Source organism: Tyto alba, unplaced genomic scaffold (assembly GCF_018691265.1).
Source record: "Tyto alba isolate M040663 unplaced genomic scaffold, T.alba_DEE_v4.0 Super-Scaffold_23, whole genome shotgun sequence".
In the NCBI taxonomy this organism is placed as follows: Eukaryota; Metazoa; Chordata; class Aves; order Strigiformes; family Tytonidae; genus Tyto; species Tyto alba.
Genome location: NW_024881297.1, coordinates 2,476,413 through 2,496,561, shown reverse-complemented (window position 1 = coordinate 2,496,561; position 20,149 = coordinate 2,476,413). Strand labels below are relative to the sequence as shown.

The window sequence follows — 20,149 nt, the reverse complement described above, 5'->3', positions numbered from 1 at the left end:
AAACACTGAAAGAAAACTGTTCCTATCATTTTCTTTTTTACCCAAAAGGCCAATCTACAGGGACCAAAACCAGACAATGTTAATGTAGTGACCAAATTTATCATGCAAAGACATTTTTCTTCTTATGGAAGAAGAAAATGCCGCTTTGGAAAATGAAGAGCTGAAATTCAATCCAGACAGCAAGGTTTTCCAGAAAGAACAGTGCTGAACTTTGCTTAGACAGCACAGGACTACCTTTAGTCTGTTTTCTCAGGATATCTCTGCAGCCTGACACTTTCTAAACACAAACACTCTAAGGTACATACAGGAAGAACCAGTTAGAAGCAGCACTGCTATGGTAATCTGTGATGACATCTTGGAGAACAGACAATTGTGTATGTTGGGATATAACCACTGGCATGTTCAGAGCGCCATGCAAGTGCCTGCTCTCATTCAGCTCGGATGCATTTAAAGTTGAACAGGGGAGGAAAAAAAAGAGGAGGGAACTGGCTCAGTGCTCCACATCCTGCAGCACAAATGAGAGAATTGTCTGATGTTTTCTGAGTTGGCGAAAAAAGCTAAGTCAAGACACTACCAACAACACAAAGAATAAAAATAACAAAACAAAAAAACCCCCAGCCTTCCACGACCAATTTTCATGCTAAAGCAGATGAAAAGTTGGCCTGGCAGTTTTCATGCAAAAAGCAAAGGCTGAACAATGTATTTTTAGAAGCAAATTGTCAAACACTGCAGGTCTACCTACCTATCTATCATCCAGAAGCATCCATTAATAATCATCTCCAATTCAAGATCTATTTGTTTATGTATACATAAATAGAAATGTAAATGACATGGGTTTCTGTGGAATTATATTCTGCCTGTTACTCACCATTGTGTTGAACAGAGGCATTCTTGGATATCAGCTATCAAAGATCACATGGTACACTGAAGCAAACAAACCTAATTATTAATCTCTGCAGCCAGGATTTTTTGAATCAGCCCTGTCACTATCACTGTTTCAGTCTGAAGTTCAGTACCCGATGGCCAGCGAGTGCACAGTAAAGATTCATTTCCGAGTACAGTAGTGGTGCCATTTATGTGGACTCACATCATCTCCATTTGCTGGCCTATACACAGTTTCTTCATGTTTATATACATCTAGTTTTAAAGGCATTTTTACCTAGCAAACCAAGGGAAGCAAACTCTCCATAAAAACAGTAATACCATGAAATCAGATAGTATAACCTATCAGCGGGCCTCTCTAAGTGTAAGCAGTATTCATCCATTTTCCCTTCTTCCCATTTTAACCCACACGTGGTTAGAAGCTACAGATGTAATTTCCACAATAGCGTGCACTGTTTCTTCCTCTACTGTAGTATTAAGCACCTTACTCAAAAGCAAAGTACTTCCCGAGACCACAGAAGACTCCACAAAATGAGTTTGTGTCTGATCGTTCCCCTCACCACCACCCCAAGCTACTTCCAGTGACTTCACCAAGCAACAATAAATGGCACTAAGTCCCATTTGAAATTCACTGCTTAAAAACTGCCTCTCATCATATGAGGTCAACCAGATACCACAGAAATTACTGTAAATCTCAGCAAACCTTACTTCTGGCAGAGGGCTGGCCGGTTTGGTTAGGATTCCTCCCACATAAACAACATTGGGTAGCGTAGGTCTTGGAAACTCGAGTGCTACGTCAGTACAAAGCATCCACAGGCTGGATCCATGAACCAAGTCATACATGGACCGTTCTGGCAGAACCTTGTATTTCTGCATTATCCTTTCGTATTTTGGCAGAACCAAAAAACTGACTCCGAATCTTGAAATAAGATAAACAACAGTATTTTTAATCCTCTCAAATAGGTTCATGTGATCTGTGAGCAGTGAGTTAAATTCTGGAACGTAAGACAGGGGAGCTGGAGCACCCACTTCTGCCGGATACCAGAGGCCAGTGGAAAAGACGGCATATTTAACCCCTAAAAGATGAGCTATAACAAATCCACACATCTCGTTGGGATCTACCAGGAGCAGGTCAAATTTTTCCTGTTTCAGAGCATGCATGAGGTTTCGGTTGCCCACAATCATGTCGCAGTTCTTGGAATAGTGGTCCAGGATATCGAACAGTTCGAGGGCTGTCAGTCTCCCCGAGAAGATACTCCTCATCTTGGACTGGAGAAAATCATCCGAGGTGCTGCTGTTAAAGATCCCTGGGTAGCGCTGAAGTCTATAGTGATTAGATGGAGGAATCTCTCTGCCCTCAGAGAGGAGAAACACTGTCTGGTGACCTTGGTCATGCAAGGCTGAGGCCAGAGTCTTGAAAATATAAAGATGGCTTTCGAACATAATTGGCGGCACAACAACTATTTTGGCAGCCCTCGCTATCCCGACAGCACTCCACAGGAGAATGAAAGCTGGAGCGTACGGCTTCATAGCTGAAATGAGAAATAAAAGCATTACATCAACAGAAAAGACCTTTGTATGCTACCTGGGAATTTTAAAAATAAGTTATGATGTGGCTGTCCCATGAAAGCTAATCACATCTCCCCATTTCGAAGACATACTTGCAGTGGTCACGGGGAACAAGAGAGCCACTCGGCTTCAGAGTGCATTTGGTAGTGCCCAGTTTGCAGCGAGATCTGCCTTTTCCCCTCCCTCTCCATCTGGCATTAAGGGTAGACAAAAGACTACTTCCAACACAGATACCGATAGGGCACCTGCACTACATGGCAGGAAAACCAACTGAGACAATGAGCTTGGTACCCTCCGTGGAGATACCGCATGCACCACTTCCGAATTACACACCTGTAAGATCTTGAAGTCAGCTCTGAAAGCTAGATCCTGCTACGTTTGGGATTATATTTAAAAGCACAGCTGCATTACTGTCACAGTAATATATTAAGTGAGTAAGAAAGAGGGCAAGTTCAAAGACCCAAGGCTAAAATCCTGTGCTTTTTCACACCAAACCCAAAGGATGCACTGGTGATTTTCAGTGCTTAGGCTAGAAGATGACTCTTTTTATAAATACAATTCAGTTTTGCCCCCTCAGCTGGAACTTCTAATACGTCCATTTTGATTTTGTAGTTTGACAGCACCACACTTCATACTACTGATAACATGGTTATGAACATTTCTACTGCAAGGTCTTGTCTGACAGTCACCCACAGCTTTCAAGTTGTCCTCCTTTGAGTTGCAACTCTCTATTCTGATTTAAGGATAACATTTTCTGTTTTGTTTTTATGTAAGCCAAGAGGAATAGAGAAGATATATATATTTTTTTTTTTTTTTTCTCCTAAAAGGAGATGCAAATTCAGGCAATGTTTCTCTTTAGTATTAACACTGATCAAACAGATGGGTGTGGAAAGTCAAAATCTGGCAGGAAGATGCTACCATCAAATAAGGACTAACTTAACTACTCTGAGCTTTCAAAAATTACGCTTTGTGTATGAGAACAAGTGAAGTAACAGAAATTAGCACTACATACATGAACATCGTAACTTCCACTGAAGCACTTTCAGAAGTACTTGATCCTGAGCCTACTTGAATCTGCACTTGAGCACACACTCGAGCACGAACTCTAGCCTACACTGAAAGCCCCACTGCTGTCCTCAACACACACAGATCGTGATAATAGCAGGCTGCTGGGGAAAGAAAGGGAAAATACTTTTCCCCTCCCCGTGTTTTGGTGAGTAGAGTCTATAAAATGCACCAGATGAAAGCAAAGTGCATTAGAAGCACGGAGAGGGCATGTCAGAAAGCTCCTCAGTCACTTTAACACTCCTAGGACAGAGGAACGAGCACAAGCCAAACCAAACAACGTGTTCTTTCCTCATGCCAAACCAATCCATGTGGAAATCCAAGCCTGTTGCAGTGTCCTTTATAAATAAGCTCAACAGAAACAGATAACGCAGCTACTCAGTCCTTGTTAACTTCTTACAGTGTAGTCTTATAACCCTCCTACAGCATACTGCTCAGGTCGTAAGTTGTTGGGGTTTTTTTCATGTTACGTGGGTTACCAGCTCACCAACAGAACATCTCATATTTGTATTGCTACTATAAAATATTGAGCTTTCTGAAAGATGCCCCCATTTTCTCCTCCTCCAGCTTTGGCTAGTGGCTTGACTTTGAAACATTTACAAGTGTGCACCAAGCCCAAATAAAGCCAGAAAATCACCACCAGCTATGCTGACTATTTAAATCAAGTTTCTCATGTGAAAAGTTTTCTTACTGGATTTGAAGCTTCCTCTGCATTTGTCTCCCAGAAGTGTTAGCCACTGCCTAGGAGATTACCAATCACCACTTAGAGAACTCTACCAATTTTAAAATAATTATCACCGGCAGTAGCGTAATACATATATACACACATAAGTATGCACAAAAAAGTTCACATTTGGGTAGACATTTTGGGGGGGGGGGGGGTTTCTTCTTTCCCAAGACAAAGACCACTGCACAAAGATGCACAGCAAAACCTTATGGTACCCATGGGCAAGCAGTGAGGAACTGAAACACGGAGAATTTATTGAGATCTCCACACCACCACCACATTCACTGGCTGACGCAGCGTTCTGAGAAGTACTCAGGAGGCTTCACTGCTTCTAGGCACAGAGCTCAATTTTATGAATAACACTTCAGGGGAAGAAGGAAGAAATTACTTGCTGCAAATATTACCAGTAGCATAGGAGATATTCACTATTACTGCACTATTGCCATCAGGAGAGATCAATTTTTTTTTTTTAAGCTGCTCCAATTCGGATGTTGGAGATTACCCTAAAACATCTTCTCCTTGGCAAATAGTACTAGTTAAATCGATCTAAACAGCAATCCTATTCACTCTCCAATAAAATTGGAAAAAGCATTCTTACTACATGAGAAGCAGCTTACCTGCCAGCATGGAGGCCTGACCTGCCGGAGAGCTCAAGGTATTAAATTGCTTTTTTAGTTTAGGTCTTTGCTTTTACTGGAGGCTTTCTAGAAAACTGCACACCCTCCCAACCCCCCTCAAGCTCAGCTGCCCTCCCAGGAGCTCCTGTTCAAAGGACATACCAGCACTGAGCCCTGCTCACCATCCCACTTTGCTCCTGTCCATAAAACTCACAAGTTTCAGGCCACAGCAGAGGGTTGTGCAAGTGCAGACATACACAGGCTTGGCACAGCATCCAATACTGGTACCAACAAGCCTTGCTCAGCTATCTTCAAGAGGGCCTCGCTGGAGGATAACACTCCTTAGGTAAGTGTGGGTTCAAAAAAATAAGTAAATAATGGTTCATCAATGAGATATCCAAGAAAAATGACTGATCAAACTTGGAAAAAACACCATTATTGATTACATCTCCCCATGCCATAAGCATTCCCACGGTATTAAGTTACTGCTCCTGCCAAGAATAGCAATATTACAAAATCATGGATGGAGGTGTAGGATTGGGAAACTCAAACAGTTAACATTTCTATCAGCACTATAAATCAAAGGTACCAGGAGCCTAAGGGCTAGTCATGGTCCAACAGGTTGCCAGATGCCAGCATGCCGGCTGTACTTTGTTCTCCTGACCCAACACAGGCTTGGGGCACAGCACAGAAGATACAATCCTTAGCCCTAAGGTGTATTTTCCACAGCCAGGGCTGTGCACATGTCACCAGAAGTCATGGGAGCGACAGCTCTACTTCCCTGGGGTGGTGACAGTACCACCCCACCGCTTCCTGTCCCCACCCGCACCCAGCAGCAATGTTTTAAATGGGAATCCCACTGAGTATTTTACTCTTTATGAAGGTACTACAAAGCACTACCTACTTAACAGGAAAATCTCAATATAATTACAAGCAATTTACCAAACATCAGTTTTTCTCCTCTTGAGGTGTATCAGTGTCAAGAGATGACAACACACTTCCTCAGGAGTCTGTAGCCTTGTGGCTTCATCAGAACTGATAAAAAAATAATCACTTCTCAAAAATGTATTCTGCAACTCCCATTTTCAATGCAAGCGTCTTCCTCAGAGACAGAAAAAGATACATGTACAGGACATGCAAACCCATAGGGACATTAAACACATGACAATATTAGCGAAAAGCCAGGGAAAAAAATGGTATTAACCTTACACTGAACTCTTGGCAGGAACCTGCAGGATGAAGCCTCACCATTTCATCCCCTGGCCAGACAGAAACTGGTCCTAATACAAAACTTTCAGGGCTTGGAAGGTTTGTATTTAGGAGGCACGAGGGCAATGTGTCACAGCACTTCATAAGTCAATTAATCACAAGCATAATTCCCATTTGGCAGCCTGGGAGGCGAGAAGAGGTAGGTGCTGGGTGCCATCAGCAGGGCAATACCATGCGACTACGCAAGCTCAGCTCCAGATGTCCCTTCACTCCGACCACCCTCAGCAATGAACTCCCCTTCAGCACGTCAGGAATTTCTACCAAAATGGGGATTGCTGCGGAGGCTTACCAATTTCAATGGGAATTGCTGATTCGGCTCATCTCCAAAAGCAGTGAGCAGTGCCTAGGCAGAGGGGGCTTTACAGGGGTCAGGAAAATTGAGATGGTGCTCAGCTAGAAGCCAGCTAGTCAAAACCAGAGCACAGGGACTCTTCCCACTAACTTCCAGTCATACTCCAGCAGTGAATTCCCAGAATAAATCACTTGCCAAAATAAATAAGAAGGATCAAAATCCAATGCAACTGCCTTCTGTTTCTGAATACCAGGAACATGAAAAAGAACTGCCAGGTGTCCTGACAGAAAAAAGGAAAGAAAATCCAAAGCCAGAGAATGACACGTTAACTAAGATAGTTAACAATACAAAACCATTTCCCACCTATCTTAACTTCTTCTGCTTAGGATTTGGCTCCATTAAATAAGATGCTTTTGGCGTCTGAGCTGGTATACAGCATCCTTTTTATAACAGAGGATGAAGAGAAAAATCCAGATCTTCTAGAATGTAGAGAACACCAAACCCACCAACCAACACCCCACAAAATTATCACCAAATTGAAGCCATTACTTCTTTCAGTCAAAAAGCCCCAATAGCAATGGTATGAAGCTAAAAGAGTGGCTTCCTATGAGTGAAATGGACTGCTGGCTGTAAAGAGTTCACCTATTGGAGTCCAGCAAGAAAAAGTTAAAGATTAAAGAAATACCGAGAGGTTAAACATTAAACCTATTCCAATGGCTTCTCGTAAAGTTAATGACCTACATGTGGGTTTTTTCAAATGAAGGAGAAAGTACGAGTTTTAAAGTGTTACAGAAAATGGTGCATGTCCACAGAAGACTGCTGGAGGGATGTTTTCAGCTGACCAAAACAGTTCTAAATACGGATTTTTTTTTTTTTTTTAAAAGAAGTATTTTTCCATTCGCCCAGAAAGACCAAGAGGATCTAGAACAAGAAGTGTGACTATACAGACATTGGTGACTTTCAGAGGAAAAAATAAGGGGAAGCATCCCTTCCCCTCACTGTTCACAAAGACCTGATACTTGAATATTGGGCCACATGGAAAGACACTGAATGACATTTATGTTTATATAAATTATATGAAAAAGTATTAATGTTTACATTAACATTATAAAACGGAACTCTATATTTTGTTTTGGGAAAGAACAAAACAAATCCCACAAAAAAAGTGCATCTGCCCAAATGAACTTTTTTGTGCATACATATGTGTGTATGTATGTATCACACTACTGCTGGTGATAATTAAAATTGGTGGAGTTCTCTAAGTGATGGTCAGTAATCTCCTAGGCAGTGGCTAACACTCTCTGAAGACAAGTGTGTGGGAGGCTTCAATTGATTTAAATTAGTACTATAAAACTAAACTCTCTCTATATTGAAATGTACAGTTATACTTCAATCTTAAAAATGGTTTTAAAATAATTCCAATTAATAATTTCTGTAACAGTCAATTACAGTACTGGAATACATACCAAAGAGCAGATTTACTGCCAATCCTTAGTAATCTACTAATCACTCTGCAATTAAAATTTAGAGGCATGTTTGCATTTTTTTTCCTGCTTTATACCACTGGATGCCTACCTACAATTTCTGAATCTCACAGAAGTAACCATTTTTGATCCAGCAACACCATCAGCAGTGTTTCCCTTCATTCTAGTGGGATCTAGAAGCAGAAGAGGCTCTCAAGCACCTCTGTACACAGCACAGCTTGAATTCAAACTGCATGAATATTTACTACTCAAACAAGTAAACAGTTCTTATGCATGTACACATACCGTAACAATACAGAGTCCTTTTTGTTCACTAGTAACACATAATGGTCCTGAATTCCAAAGCAACAAATGAAGTTTTACAGAGCTTAAGTTCAGCATTCCGTACTACTAAATTCTGATTTCAGTATACAGTATTGAGTTCTGCTATTAGCTTTTTCAAGTTCTTCCCCTCCTTTCAGCCTTACTTTAGATTTGCTAAGGTTTGTTGAGTTTACCTGGGCAGTTTGGTCAGAAAATGGGGACCTCTGCCTACAAAGGTGTCCTGAAGGACTGAAGAGCAGCACTCTACTGACAGCAGATCTTTCTAGCTGCTGATCACTCATCTTCCCCAAAGAGCTCAAATTACTCATCACAATTTAAGATACCAGTATACATTAAAAGGAGCAGGCTTACCAACTAGTCTTTCACCTCTGCAAACCCACGCCTGGATGACAATTCACACTAAAATGACTACACCCAAACGAAAAGCTAATGATGTGCATCACAGGAGTTTAATTATCAAAAAGGGGGGAAATCTGAGATTTGTATGCATTCCAGCAAATCGTGCGTACTGCAAACTGCCACCAGAGTTCTAGTAACATGCAGATTTATTACTTGATCTTGCTCACAGTATCACCCTCTCTACTATCAGTTCCTTACACAAAACTGATTATTTTAGAAGGGAGAATACAACCCCTGCTTTTAGAGCTGTAAAGTCTCCAAAATTTCACATTAGTGATCTGAGCCCCGAGCCAATTGGAACAAAAGGCAGAAAAAGAGAAAAACTTCTTTAGACAAAAAAAAAATTTAAAAAGGCACATTTTATCAGCAACTGAACTTTTAATAAAAGTTGCAAATCTGATACAGCTTCCACATCTGGAGAGTGGGTCTTGACCAGTTACCAGTTACGTACCGCAACTGCCCACAGCAGGCTCCAGGCCAGGCTGCTGCCGAGCAGTTGCTCTTCTTTCACCCAATCAAACTCAACATCAATTATCCCACCCGCTTGTATCTCCATCCCAGGTCAAAAAACAGAACCGTAAGCAGAACAGTGTCACCTTAGCAGCCAATCCCAATGGAGCATGCCCAACAGCATCCCTGACCACAGGTAAATATATATACTGCATTCATTTCGATTTAGTATGTATTGTAGCTATAGGAAGAGACACGTGGTCAAAAGTATGGTAAGAAAAATGCTGAGCTGGGTAGTGATTGAAAGACAACTGGTTAGTCAGAGTGCTACAAACTCCCTCTGAAAAGCACATAAGCAGCTACTGGCTGTGATTTACAACTGCTCTTAATAAAAAAGAGGCACTAAAGAGGAGTAAGAAATGAGCGCAGATCTCAGATCTTTACCTGCTGCATTACCTGATTTATTGAAGGTCCAGTTCTGACCTGCCTACTCAAAATCCCATTAACTTATTTTACGTGCAAATCTGTTTGCTTCAGCCGTTATTAAACACAGTTTTACAGATAAAGCATGGTATCCAACCTTCACAGGCTTGTAAACATTTCAGTTAAACAAATACAGAACCAAGCCCTACAATGCTAGTTGCATGACCAAAGGCTCTGTAAGCAAAGCATTTTATCAAACCTAAAACAGGAAGGAATGACTAAAAGCACTTACAGTTAAGTATAAAGCTGAAAGAGGAGGAAAATATTCCAATACAAATAAAAGGTTCTCCAAAACTAAATGCAGGATGATTCAGTGATAAAAATACATGCACTCAAACCAAATCTTAGCTTTATCAGCCACATGCAAGCATGTGCTGATATTAAAGACAAAAATATATATATATATATATATGCAAGTGTGAATGCAGCGCATTGGTTCAAAATTGGGGAAGAGTGAACAGAGAGAAGAAAAGGTTTTTCTTTCTATTTGTGGCATCCTCCAAGACATCTGTCGAAACAATACAATTCACTTTTCAAGTCCCACTCAAAACATTTTCTTTAATATTTAATACCAGTCCACGAGTACCTTTTTTGCCAAGCACCAGAGTAAGGAAATGTTACCTATGTGAGGAAATGTACTGACCAAATTTAATGTAACAGCAAATCTCAGAAGATGATCAAATTATCACAGACACGGGGAGATTTTAATCAACAGCGTAAGAGATGACAGTAAGAAAGACCATGTTCTTCAAGCTAAAAGCACAACTTGACTCCTAAACCCTTTCAGCTGGCAATTGTAAAATATGTTCTTAACCTGTAATACTGATTGTCGTACTCTACATATTCCGTAGGCCAATAGGAAATACTAATCCATAATCCTTTAGGAGCATTAAAGTAAATCAGCCCCTTAAACTGACTTCAGGCCTCAAAGTGCTGTTTAAGATTAGGAAGCAGCTGCTACTAAGCAACCTATGCACTGCAAAGCAGATGAAAGCATCAGAAATGTGTGAATGCACAGAGCCTTGGAGCAGCAAACCATATTATCTAGAAAGAGACTCTGATAACAGGTATTACACAACCTTTGGATTTATAGTCTTAAGTTTTTCCTATCATGCATCTTGTTACTAATTGCTGAGGCAGCGCACGCTACGATTGTTATTTTGTGTTGCAATGTTTTAGATAAGTGGTAAGATCTGGCTTGTAACTGCAGGCTCCTATTTCAATCAAATTAATAAATTAAGAAATTAGTGAAAATGAGTAGTAAGAAATCATGTGTGCATGAACAAGGATAAGGCTTTTGAATTTACTTTGTACAGTTTCTTGAACAACTACATCCTCCTATCCAAGGACTGAAGCATTTCAATGAGCACAAGAATGTCACACAGATAAAAGAGAGGAAGATTTATAGGCATTACGATGTTGCTGTAATCATCTGTCAGAGACTTACTGTATCAGTTATGCAAACAGCAATGGAATTAAGAGGAACTCAAAAGGATATGCAATTTTCAAAACACCTTTTAGTAACAACTTATTTGTGTAACAGGTTTTATAAAACACCACAGGATTTTACCTAAGCTTTTGCACTCGAAAGTTGTGGAAAAATTATTTTAAAAATCCCAGCTCAAAAGCTAGCAAGGTAAAAGAAGAGGTACTTCTCTTTCAAAATAAAGGATTTACAGTTAGTACACAAAATATTTTCAATAGACAGGCTAGCAGATAGATCTTTAAGTAGTTACACAGCAATATAAATCTTACACAAGGCATAATGTCCTATTAAGATAAATTTATAGCAAGCGACCGAGGCAGCATTTTGCCACTGGCTTTCTGAAAGAACAGGTTTAAAATGAATCTTCATGGTTATGGAAAACAATCTTAAACTTCTGAAAAGATGGATCATATCTGAAAAGATTAAAGAGTTACAAAGATTATCTTTATTATTCTATGAATAGATTACAAACTTACACAAGATTTCTGAAGTGAACAGTAATACACTGAATCTTCTAAACAAAAACACTTATAAGCCACAGCAAAGCCTGCGTACTTTGGGACTGTGAAACTGCACTATTGACAGCACCAGTCAAGACAGTTACCTGAGAGTAAAGGATTAAAGTCTAATTATTTTGGCATGAATTATTTTATGGCATGAAGTATGCTACAAGAGGGCAAAAGCACATTCCCCTTCACACGACTTACATTTCTTAACACTCTATGCACTAGCATTAGGCAAACAGTATTCTGTTAAAAATATCTACTTTATCAGATGCCGCTATTCTTCCCGTATCTATTTTCAAGATTCAGTCCAACTAATTGCATGAAGCTGAGTTTCATAAAGATTTTACACCCTAAAAAACACTGTTTGCAGATCTACCAGATAGGTTAGTTAAAACAATTCAAAATACCTCAAGAATACATTTTAATAACCTAAATCAAAGTTAAAAGATCAAGAAGACCAAGTTGTCTTTTGTCCTGCTGTGCACTGCGCAATCCAAACAAGGTATTTTAAAACCCTTGTCTTTTACCTTATGTAGCGGGGATCAGCATTGGCAAATACTAGTCTACCTGTCAACATTTTGTTAAGGCTGAGCGCTCCTGCAAATTCTTCTGTAAGGCTCAGCCAGATCCAGAAGCACTGACTGAAGAAAAACCCGCTCCTTTCTGCTGCTGGCCTCGGTGCAAAGCAGCACAGGGAGCCGAAGAGGCTCCTGGCCCCAGAGCTGGGAGGAGGAGATGGCGGCAGAGAGGCATCAGCGGGACAGCTCAGGCCCCGCTGTGCCGTTCACCTCAGGCCTTGACGCCGCAGCAAAGCCGACCACGTCCGGGCGGGGCGTTGTGCTATCCCAGACCTCAGGATGGAAATGAAGCACCGTGTGGAAAACCTGAGAACCGAAAAGCCTGCTCCGAAACCTACGCGCCTTCGGCCGAATGCTGCCCGAGTCCGCGTGCAAGCCACTGATTTCTCCGCGTTGGCGCGCTCTACGATGCAGGTCTTCTCCTTGCTGCCCCATGGTTTCTCCACCCCCAGCACCCTGGAAAGATAAATGCTAACCACATATAGCGAGAAGACATCTATTGGAAAGTGAGACACGTCTATTCCTTATGGAGACATTTGCTCAGTTCATCCACAACATGAGAACGTTTTCTGACAGATCACCCATCTTTCTCGCTGCTACTGTGGATTCGCAGAAGATGCCGCGTTTTGGCACCGACATACAAGTGCCTTGACAGAGTCCCCTCAACTTCTGGAGACCTCTCTTCCACGTACTGAGATCTGAAAGCAGTGTTTCTCAACCTGCCACAGCCCTTTTGCTCCAGAAAGCAAGCAACCTGAAATAATGTTGTGACATCGAGGGGTGGGGGGTATTAACACAGAGAAGTCGACAGGTTACTACTCCGCATTTCCTAGAGACATCAGTGCTGTTTAAGATGTTATTTACTGGCTCACAAATGGCTGGCCCTGCTCCTGCTGTGTGACAATGCACTGCCCAGAGGAGCCCAGTAACAGAATAATTTATCACAACATGGTTCATGCTGCACAGTCAAGAGCTACAGGAGTAAGCACAGAAAGAATAAGAAGGAAAAAAACCTTCTACCTGCAGAAAAGCAGGGGGCACAAGTGCCACGGCAAGCTGATGGAGACAAAGATGTCTCTCCCGAGGGGTCAAAGCTGCCCAGGAAGCCTTCTCTTTCACACCAGCATCAAAGTACTGGTTGAAACACTGGCTGAGTGAAGTATCAAAAATAAAAAGCTCAACTCTGCCTAACACTTGCATCAGTGACACATTCTCCTTTGGTAAAATGACTCTCAGAAGAAGGGGCTGGAAGAAAACACATAGCACAATTCTGCAGCAAACTTAATTTGTTGGTGCAACAGAACATAGCCTATAGTTATACGCTACCATCATACAAGCATGCGTTTTGCCTCATGAATGAGCCTCAGGATCTGAAACAATACTAGTTTCAAACTTAAACACATATTTACTTTAATGATTGTTTGGGGGATGCTTCATTTTTCATTACAGCTAGCTTTAGCTTGGTACAAGCTCTTGCTGGTCACGCCATCACATGACACCTAGAAGCACTGAATGAATTTCTTTGTTCGGTTTCTGACTTCATCCTATAGCAAATAACTACATTTTAACAAGCCACACAAACAGAATCACAAAAGAAACTACAGCAGGTTTGTTTCTGCAGTGGGAAATACAACTTTGCATAAAGTTAAAATGCTTAATTTAATAATGTTTTGCTCTTATTCAGCTCAATTAAAATAACTGAATTGCTCAAGACTGTATGCAGCAACAATACACACCCCAACAACATTCAGCTTGTTCAGTTTGTGCATCATTAGGTTCTGCTTTGAAATCCACAGGTAAGGTTTTTTGCAAGCAAATTATTGCCTTTGCTTTCAGATTTGTGTTTTGCAGTGTCTGTTCTGAACTACCTCCTAGTAGAGTTCCGTTGTTAGAATAAGGACAAAAGTACTGTATGTAACAGCTTTTATCTCTATGTAGTTTAATACTCGGAGTATAATTTTAAGAGCAAGACCATATTACTTGAGAGTGAGAGAGGACAGAAATCAACTCAGGAACCTTCTAAAAGGTGCAGACTACACTCCAATAAGGGGTAAGAAAAGACTTGTTTGGGTTTTTTTTTTGCAGTAGCTGTATAAAGATTTTTAAATACAGGGAAACTTCCTTCCAATTTCTATTATCAGCAGTTGACTAAAACTGGATTATAACTTCAGAAAGGCAAGGCTCTAAATATAGGGTCTGTGGATTTTCAAAGACAATCTGAGACTTAAGTACATTTACAAACATTAAGGAGAAAAAAAGAGACAATGATCCAAAGGTTGCAGAGGGTCAAGATAAAACTGATTCACAGCTTCCAGACTACAATTCACAGAGGATGATCTGAGTGTAAAAGCAAAACAAATCAACAATAAACCATCCAGATGTGCATCTAGTGTTTCTACATGTGCACTGTCTGTTCCTACCCACTGAAAATGCACTTTCTGGGAGATGAGAACCTCCTCCACTTCTGGAAAGCAACTAAATTTTTTTGAATACTATTACTACATAAGAATATCTGATGCAGATTTATAACAGAAACATGTTCTCTTAACTTCAGTCTTGCTATAGGCTATGAAATTATTTCACTAGTAGCCTCATGCAAGATTGACTGTTTAATAAAAAGTGTGGTCTAAGATTAAATTATTTGGAATACTCCAATCTTCTTGGGTGTCCTTTCATGAAAATAAAGCTAATTGGCAATTGTTTTGCTTATATATCAAAGTATCACAAAGCAGAGTAATTAAAGATTCACCACTACAAATGGTTAAAGAAATACGCTGGCTTTAAGGTCACACTTCTAAGTCTGACACACTGTACTCCAGACATGGATCTATTTTACAAGATTCCCAACTTTGAAATAAAAATTGGGATAGTCATTAACTGTCCTTGGGCAAGTTTCCATGTAAGTCCTCACAAGTTTTACACCAACAGCTCACATCTACAGACTTTCAGGCCCCAAAAACAATGGATGCCCCAAACACTAGACCGGCTTATCTAGTCACGTTACCAAAAAACACCTGAAACCTTCCACTTTAAAGTGCCAGAAAGAAAAACGTGTGTAAAAAAAAGGTTCCTACAAGCATTTTATGCTTGATTTCCTGTAAGAGACTTCTGTGACCAGGGACCAAACACCATACATATCAACACACACCTCTCAAGCTCAGTTTCTTTAAACCCAGGGACAGGAAATAACATTCTTCCAAGGACCAGCAAAGCTTAATCAAGGGTCTAATTCTCCAACAAATCTTTCTCGGTATTTACAGTACACTGGCGTACAAGTTTTATTCAGACTACTGTGACAGTTTCCTCCAAGTTCACTCAGGCATAAGAGGCTTAGTGAACGAGATCAATAGAAGAAAGAAGAAAGAAGCTTGAGATCTTTTTTGCCAGCAAGGTATGGAGCAGCAGCAAGATTCCCACCGCCTGTAGCTCACCTCATGGAGTAGCAGCACAGTAGGCTTCCTGGAGGAAAAACTGATGCAACTCTTAACACCACAAGAACATCTGCAGCCAGCACTACCTATGGCCTAAAAGCTAGAAAAAACAGTTTCAGCTGGTACCCTGAGGACCATCACGAACAGACACACAAGTCTGACTTGGCAACCAAGCAGCAACCTGACAGAAATAACAGTTTTCCAAAAAATGGGAGCAATCAGAGTATGCATTTGTTTCTAGCTTAGCCAATCCACCTTGTCATAGCTTCCCATTTAGCTTCAAGGTCAAATTCCTTGGCTACCAGTCTGCCACTACTGGAGGGAACAGTAGTTGCAACTTAAAGGTCATACTGGCACTAGAAAAATCTCTTCCTCTGGAACAGTGGTGTGGCACTGGAAAAAGTTACCAGAGAGGACAGGGAACCTTCATCCTTGCAGGTATTCAGGACTTGGACGAAAAAGACCCAAGGCTGACCTGATCCTATGTTGCCAACAATTGTGTATTGAGTGGAAATTTGTAGAAGACCTTCCAGAGACCCTTCTAGACAACATTTCTGATGCAATGAGTCTGTAGGCTGGTTAACCCTTTCATCCCCCCCAAGGGTAATTCCTGCAGAGGCAGTGCTGCCAGCAGCACATACTCTATCTCGAGTACTGTCAATGCCAAACCTCACCTGCAAGCTCTTCACTGGCAGCCACCTTCTAATCAAGAATGCTCTTGAGAAAGACACTGCTACCAAGGTCCAAATTTAACATCTCAGCACACCCATGCTACAAAAAAACCAACCAACCAACCAAACAAACAAAAAAAAAAAAAAAACAAAAAACAAAAAACAAACTTTTCAGCACCTGTTTGCATTACGATAAATTCGCAGAACTGGCTTCCCAAGCAAACATACAAAATAAACATTTAACAGTTACTTGCATACAGCATCTACATTCTCTAACTACCTCATTTCAAAAAGCACTAAATATTACCCATCTGAAACATATACAATAAACCACTACCACAATTCAGTAACAGCTTTTAGAGTGAGAACGGAGAAACCAATTCAGTGCTCACTTGAAAGAGTATTTCATTACAGAATTTCCAGCAATATGAAATGTTGATGTATTTGGCACATCTCCCATGTCTGTATTCTTATTCCTGTATTTATTTCCCTTGTTTCATCTTAGACAGAAATATTTAATCAAACGGTGGGGGGTGGGAAAACATTATTTTCCACAAAACAAAACAGATTCAAATTAATAATTAAATCTGCATTCTCAATCAGTTCAAGGACAGGCGTAGCCAAGAGGAGAGACACACAGAAAGCACGGCCCGCTATGCCGCTGGGTCTGACAGCTCCAGCGGGCTGCTCAGCCACGCTTCCCGCCTCACCTCAAAAGCAAGCTCTGCATCCACCTGCTGTTTAAATTATTCCAATGTTCAAAGAAGTATTCTGGCCAAAATTCCTGGTCCTAATGCAAACTGCATTCAGAGCGCTACGCTTCTTTGATCCCATTCATAGTGTAAGCTAGGAAATACCTGTCTTTTCTCTGAACTTGAGAATTTACCATTTTAAACATTAACTTGGGACGACAACAATGATGCCCTAAAAAGAAAGTTAAGGGCAAGTAACAACACACAAGTACTGGCCATGCTTTTTAACACTAATACTTCACTGTTGCTGAAAGTTTTTAACAATTCTTTTCAAAATACATTTGTTTTTTGAATTCGTGTTCTTGGCACTAAATTACACAGCCTTATTTGTTTGACTTAGGCCAAATAACTTCCAACTTCCAAGAGGGAAGAGAGGATCATAAAATTCAGTATATGTAACTGGATTTTAATCAAAATCTTCACAACTAAGGCCTTGAATTTCAGAATTTAATGACTGAAGCTTGTGCTACAGCTCTGCACTCGATTCTCATGCGTAACAAACGTATGAAATAACTTTTTAAAGACTGGTCTTGGTGTACGGGTGAAAACAAATTCTCTAATGCAACAGAGTGTCTTAATTTAAGGAACTCTGAAGGTCCTCCACCTCCATGTTCATGCTGCTACCTCCCCTTAAACACACTGAGAGACAACCTTCATTATTTTTTGGTTTGATTCTTAAAAAGCACAATGTTTCACCAGGGCATCAAGGCTCATTTCCAGCTCCAATCAGAATCTGAAGCTGACCCAAGATTCCCCATCAACTCTCCCCTCTGTTATCGAGTAGGAAGGGAAAATAGTCTTAAGTCACTTATTTCTCATGAAGCTGAACCATCCATTCATGGGAGCGAAGAACAGCACAGACAACAGAAGAGACCTATACTTGTTTCTCTGAACTGTTTAATTTAGAGAACAGTTATCTACATTGTCTTTCAAACCCTTTAAATCATAACCGATACGTTTGTAGTTTGCAAAATTGCAAAGTTTGGTGGCATTTTTTCCACTTACCATCAGTTCTTCCCATATAAAAACCACCTTTTTGAACTGGGCTAGTGGCTATTCTTTTCCTAAAAACAGTCTACCCATCAAAGAGTTCCAGAGTTAGCAAGGACATAGTAAGTGTCCCTTAGTCCCAGGTATAGTTGATTAAATGTGCTGTTTCTAACAGCTAAGCAACTTATTTCATAAAACCTCAGGCAGTGTCATCAACTCTCCCCATATTTAGGTACTAAGAACACACACAAAATTCTACTTTAAAAACTAAAAATTTAGAAAGCTTCCAAAATAAAAGACTACTAATCCAACACACTGGCTCCAAGTCAAGAACTGTAGCACAAAATCTTCCACATAATTAACAACATTTTTAAAAAGTTTAAAAATAACATGGCATGATTAAGTAACAACAAAAAGTAGAGCTGAAAATTCTTCTTCTATTAGATAAAATATTATGAAGATAAATATTTTAATGGACTTGCAATGAAAAGTAATGGTGATCAACTCCGAAGAGGTTTTCTTTACAAAGCTACAGACAATTTAAAGACTTCTTCCCTACAATTAGTATTGACAGGACTTAACACCCTGAGCATTTAAGATATATACATCTCAAGTGTCATAAACACTGGAAATATTTTATCAAAGGGTTCAAGAAACCTTATGTCACAAGTCTTGGAAACTCACGCCAGGTATAGTTGTCCTGGGGGAAAATGGAAAAAACACCACACATTTCAGGACAGAAAATAACATTAAATGCTTCTGGTGTATTTTACTCCCTGGAAAACAGGGAGAAGAGCCCTCTACAATGCCTATTCACAAACACTTTGAGCTGTATCAGAATTTCAGTTTTCAGCCCAAAGATACTTTCTAAAACAACAACAAAAAGACGAAATAAATCCATGCTGAAAATTTTTTGAATAAAAATTCACCACAAAAGAAAGCGAATTATGGCAAATGCTTCTAATGCATCAGCATTTCTCAAACACAATCCTATCCTCTTTTTAAATATCACTCTGTAATACTGAAACAGAAATAAAAGCGTTTCTGTTAGAAGTTAGGATCTGGAGAGAAAAGCTATTTCATTTAATTAGCATCTCTTGAATATGATCTTACAACTGTCTCAATAGCTTTTAATACTGAAGTGCAATTTTTCTAGTAACCAACAAGGGGCTCAATCAAAGTAGAGTAAATGGAGATGAATTCTTGGTACTATTCTAAAGGAAGCAACCTGACTAACAAAGTGATGTGGAAAGAAGCACTTTAAAGAGCCCATTATGGAAAACACAAAGGCAAGTAAGCGTGGACAATAAAATACTCGACAGTTGAAGTCAGAAACAATGTAGTTCACGCTCAGGAAGGTCCATTAGAAAACAGTCAGGATAGGCATTGTTCTTACAGTTATTAGTATAATTAATCACAGAACACTTCTGAAGTGGTAGAAGGTGTGTTCCAGCAAAACATGTCCTCTGCACAAGTCTCAACAGGCACAGAAAGGCCATACACAAAGCTATGCTCAATGGCATTGTTTTACAGATGATGAGGCTTGCCACAGCACTTTCTTCTCACTCAGTGCCTGCAAATGTAGTAACACACATACCACACAGAGAAAACTGCAACAACTTTGATTTCCCCCCCCCCCCCCCCCCCCCCATTCCTGGAAATAAAACATATTGCTAGAAATAAACCATGTCAATCTGTAGCAGATTATAAACAGCAGCGAATTATGGCAGGTTCTCTTAATGTTTTTTTACAAACTAATTGGACCACGTTGTCACAATCCAGAGCACCCTGGCATCCATTTACTAATTCAAGACAGTTCCTCCAAGTGAACTAAAACAGTTATTCCAAAGGGCTGATTTGGATAACAGTCTCTAAAGTGTTTTAGATAGGATAAATATGGCATTAAAATTTCATGGACGTTGTAGTTCTGACTATGTTAGATTTCTCTAAACAATAAGTAAAATAGCAAAGTTTATCACAGGGTACCAATCTGAAGTTATGACAGAGTTCTGCCTTGATCGCAGACCAAGCCCAAACTGTAGTTGTAGCGGCTGCCAATGAACTACAACAGCGAGTAGCCTTTCACTAAATTGAAGTTGCCAACGGTGCATAAAACCAACCCACTGCTATATTCCTCCCCCCCCCAGCGAGTCAGCTGCCCCTCCGTTCCTCTT

At 40.2% G+C, this 20,149-nt stretch overlaps 1 protein-coding gene across 2 annotated transcripts in view; it reads right to left on the bottom strand.

Moving 5' to 3' along the window:
* UGT8 (UDP glycosyltransferase 8) overlaps nucleotides 1-20,149 on the bottom strand; it is a 49,495-nt gene that overhangs the window by 26,398 nt on the left and 2,948 nt on the right. For both annotated transcript variants that reach the window (XM_042796714.1, XM_033007336.2), the window contains exon 2: nucleotides 1,591-2,414. In XM_042796714.1, the coding sequence (XP_042652648.1) occupies nucleotides 1,591-2,412 (822 nt within the window). In that variant the 5' untranslated portion in view covers nucleotides 2,413-2,414. The remainder of the gene's footprint in view (nucleotides 1-1,590; nucleotides 2,415-20,149) is intronic.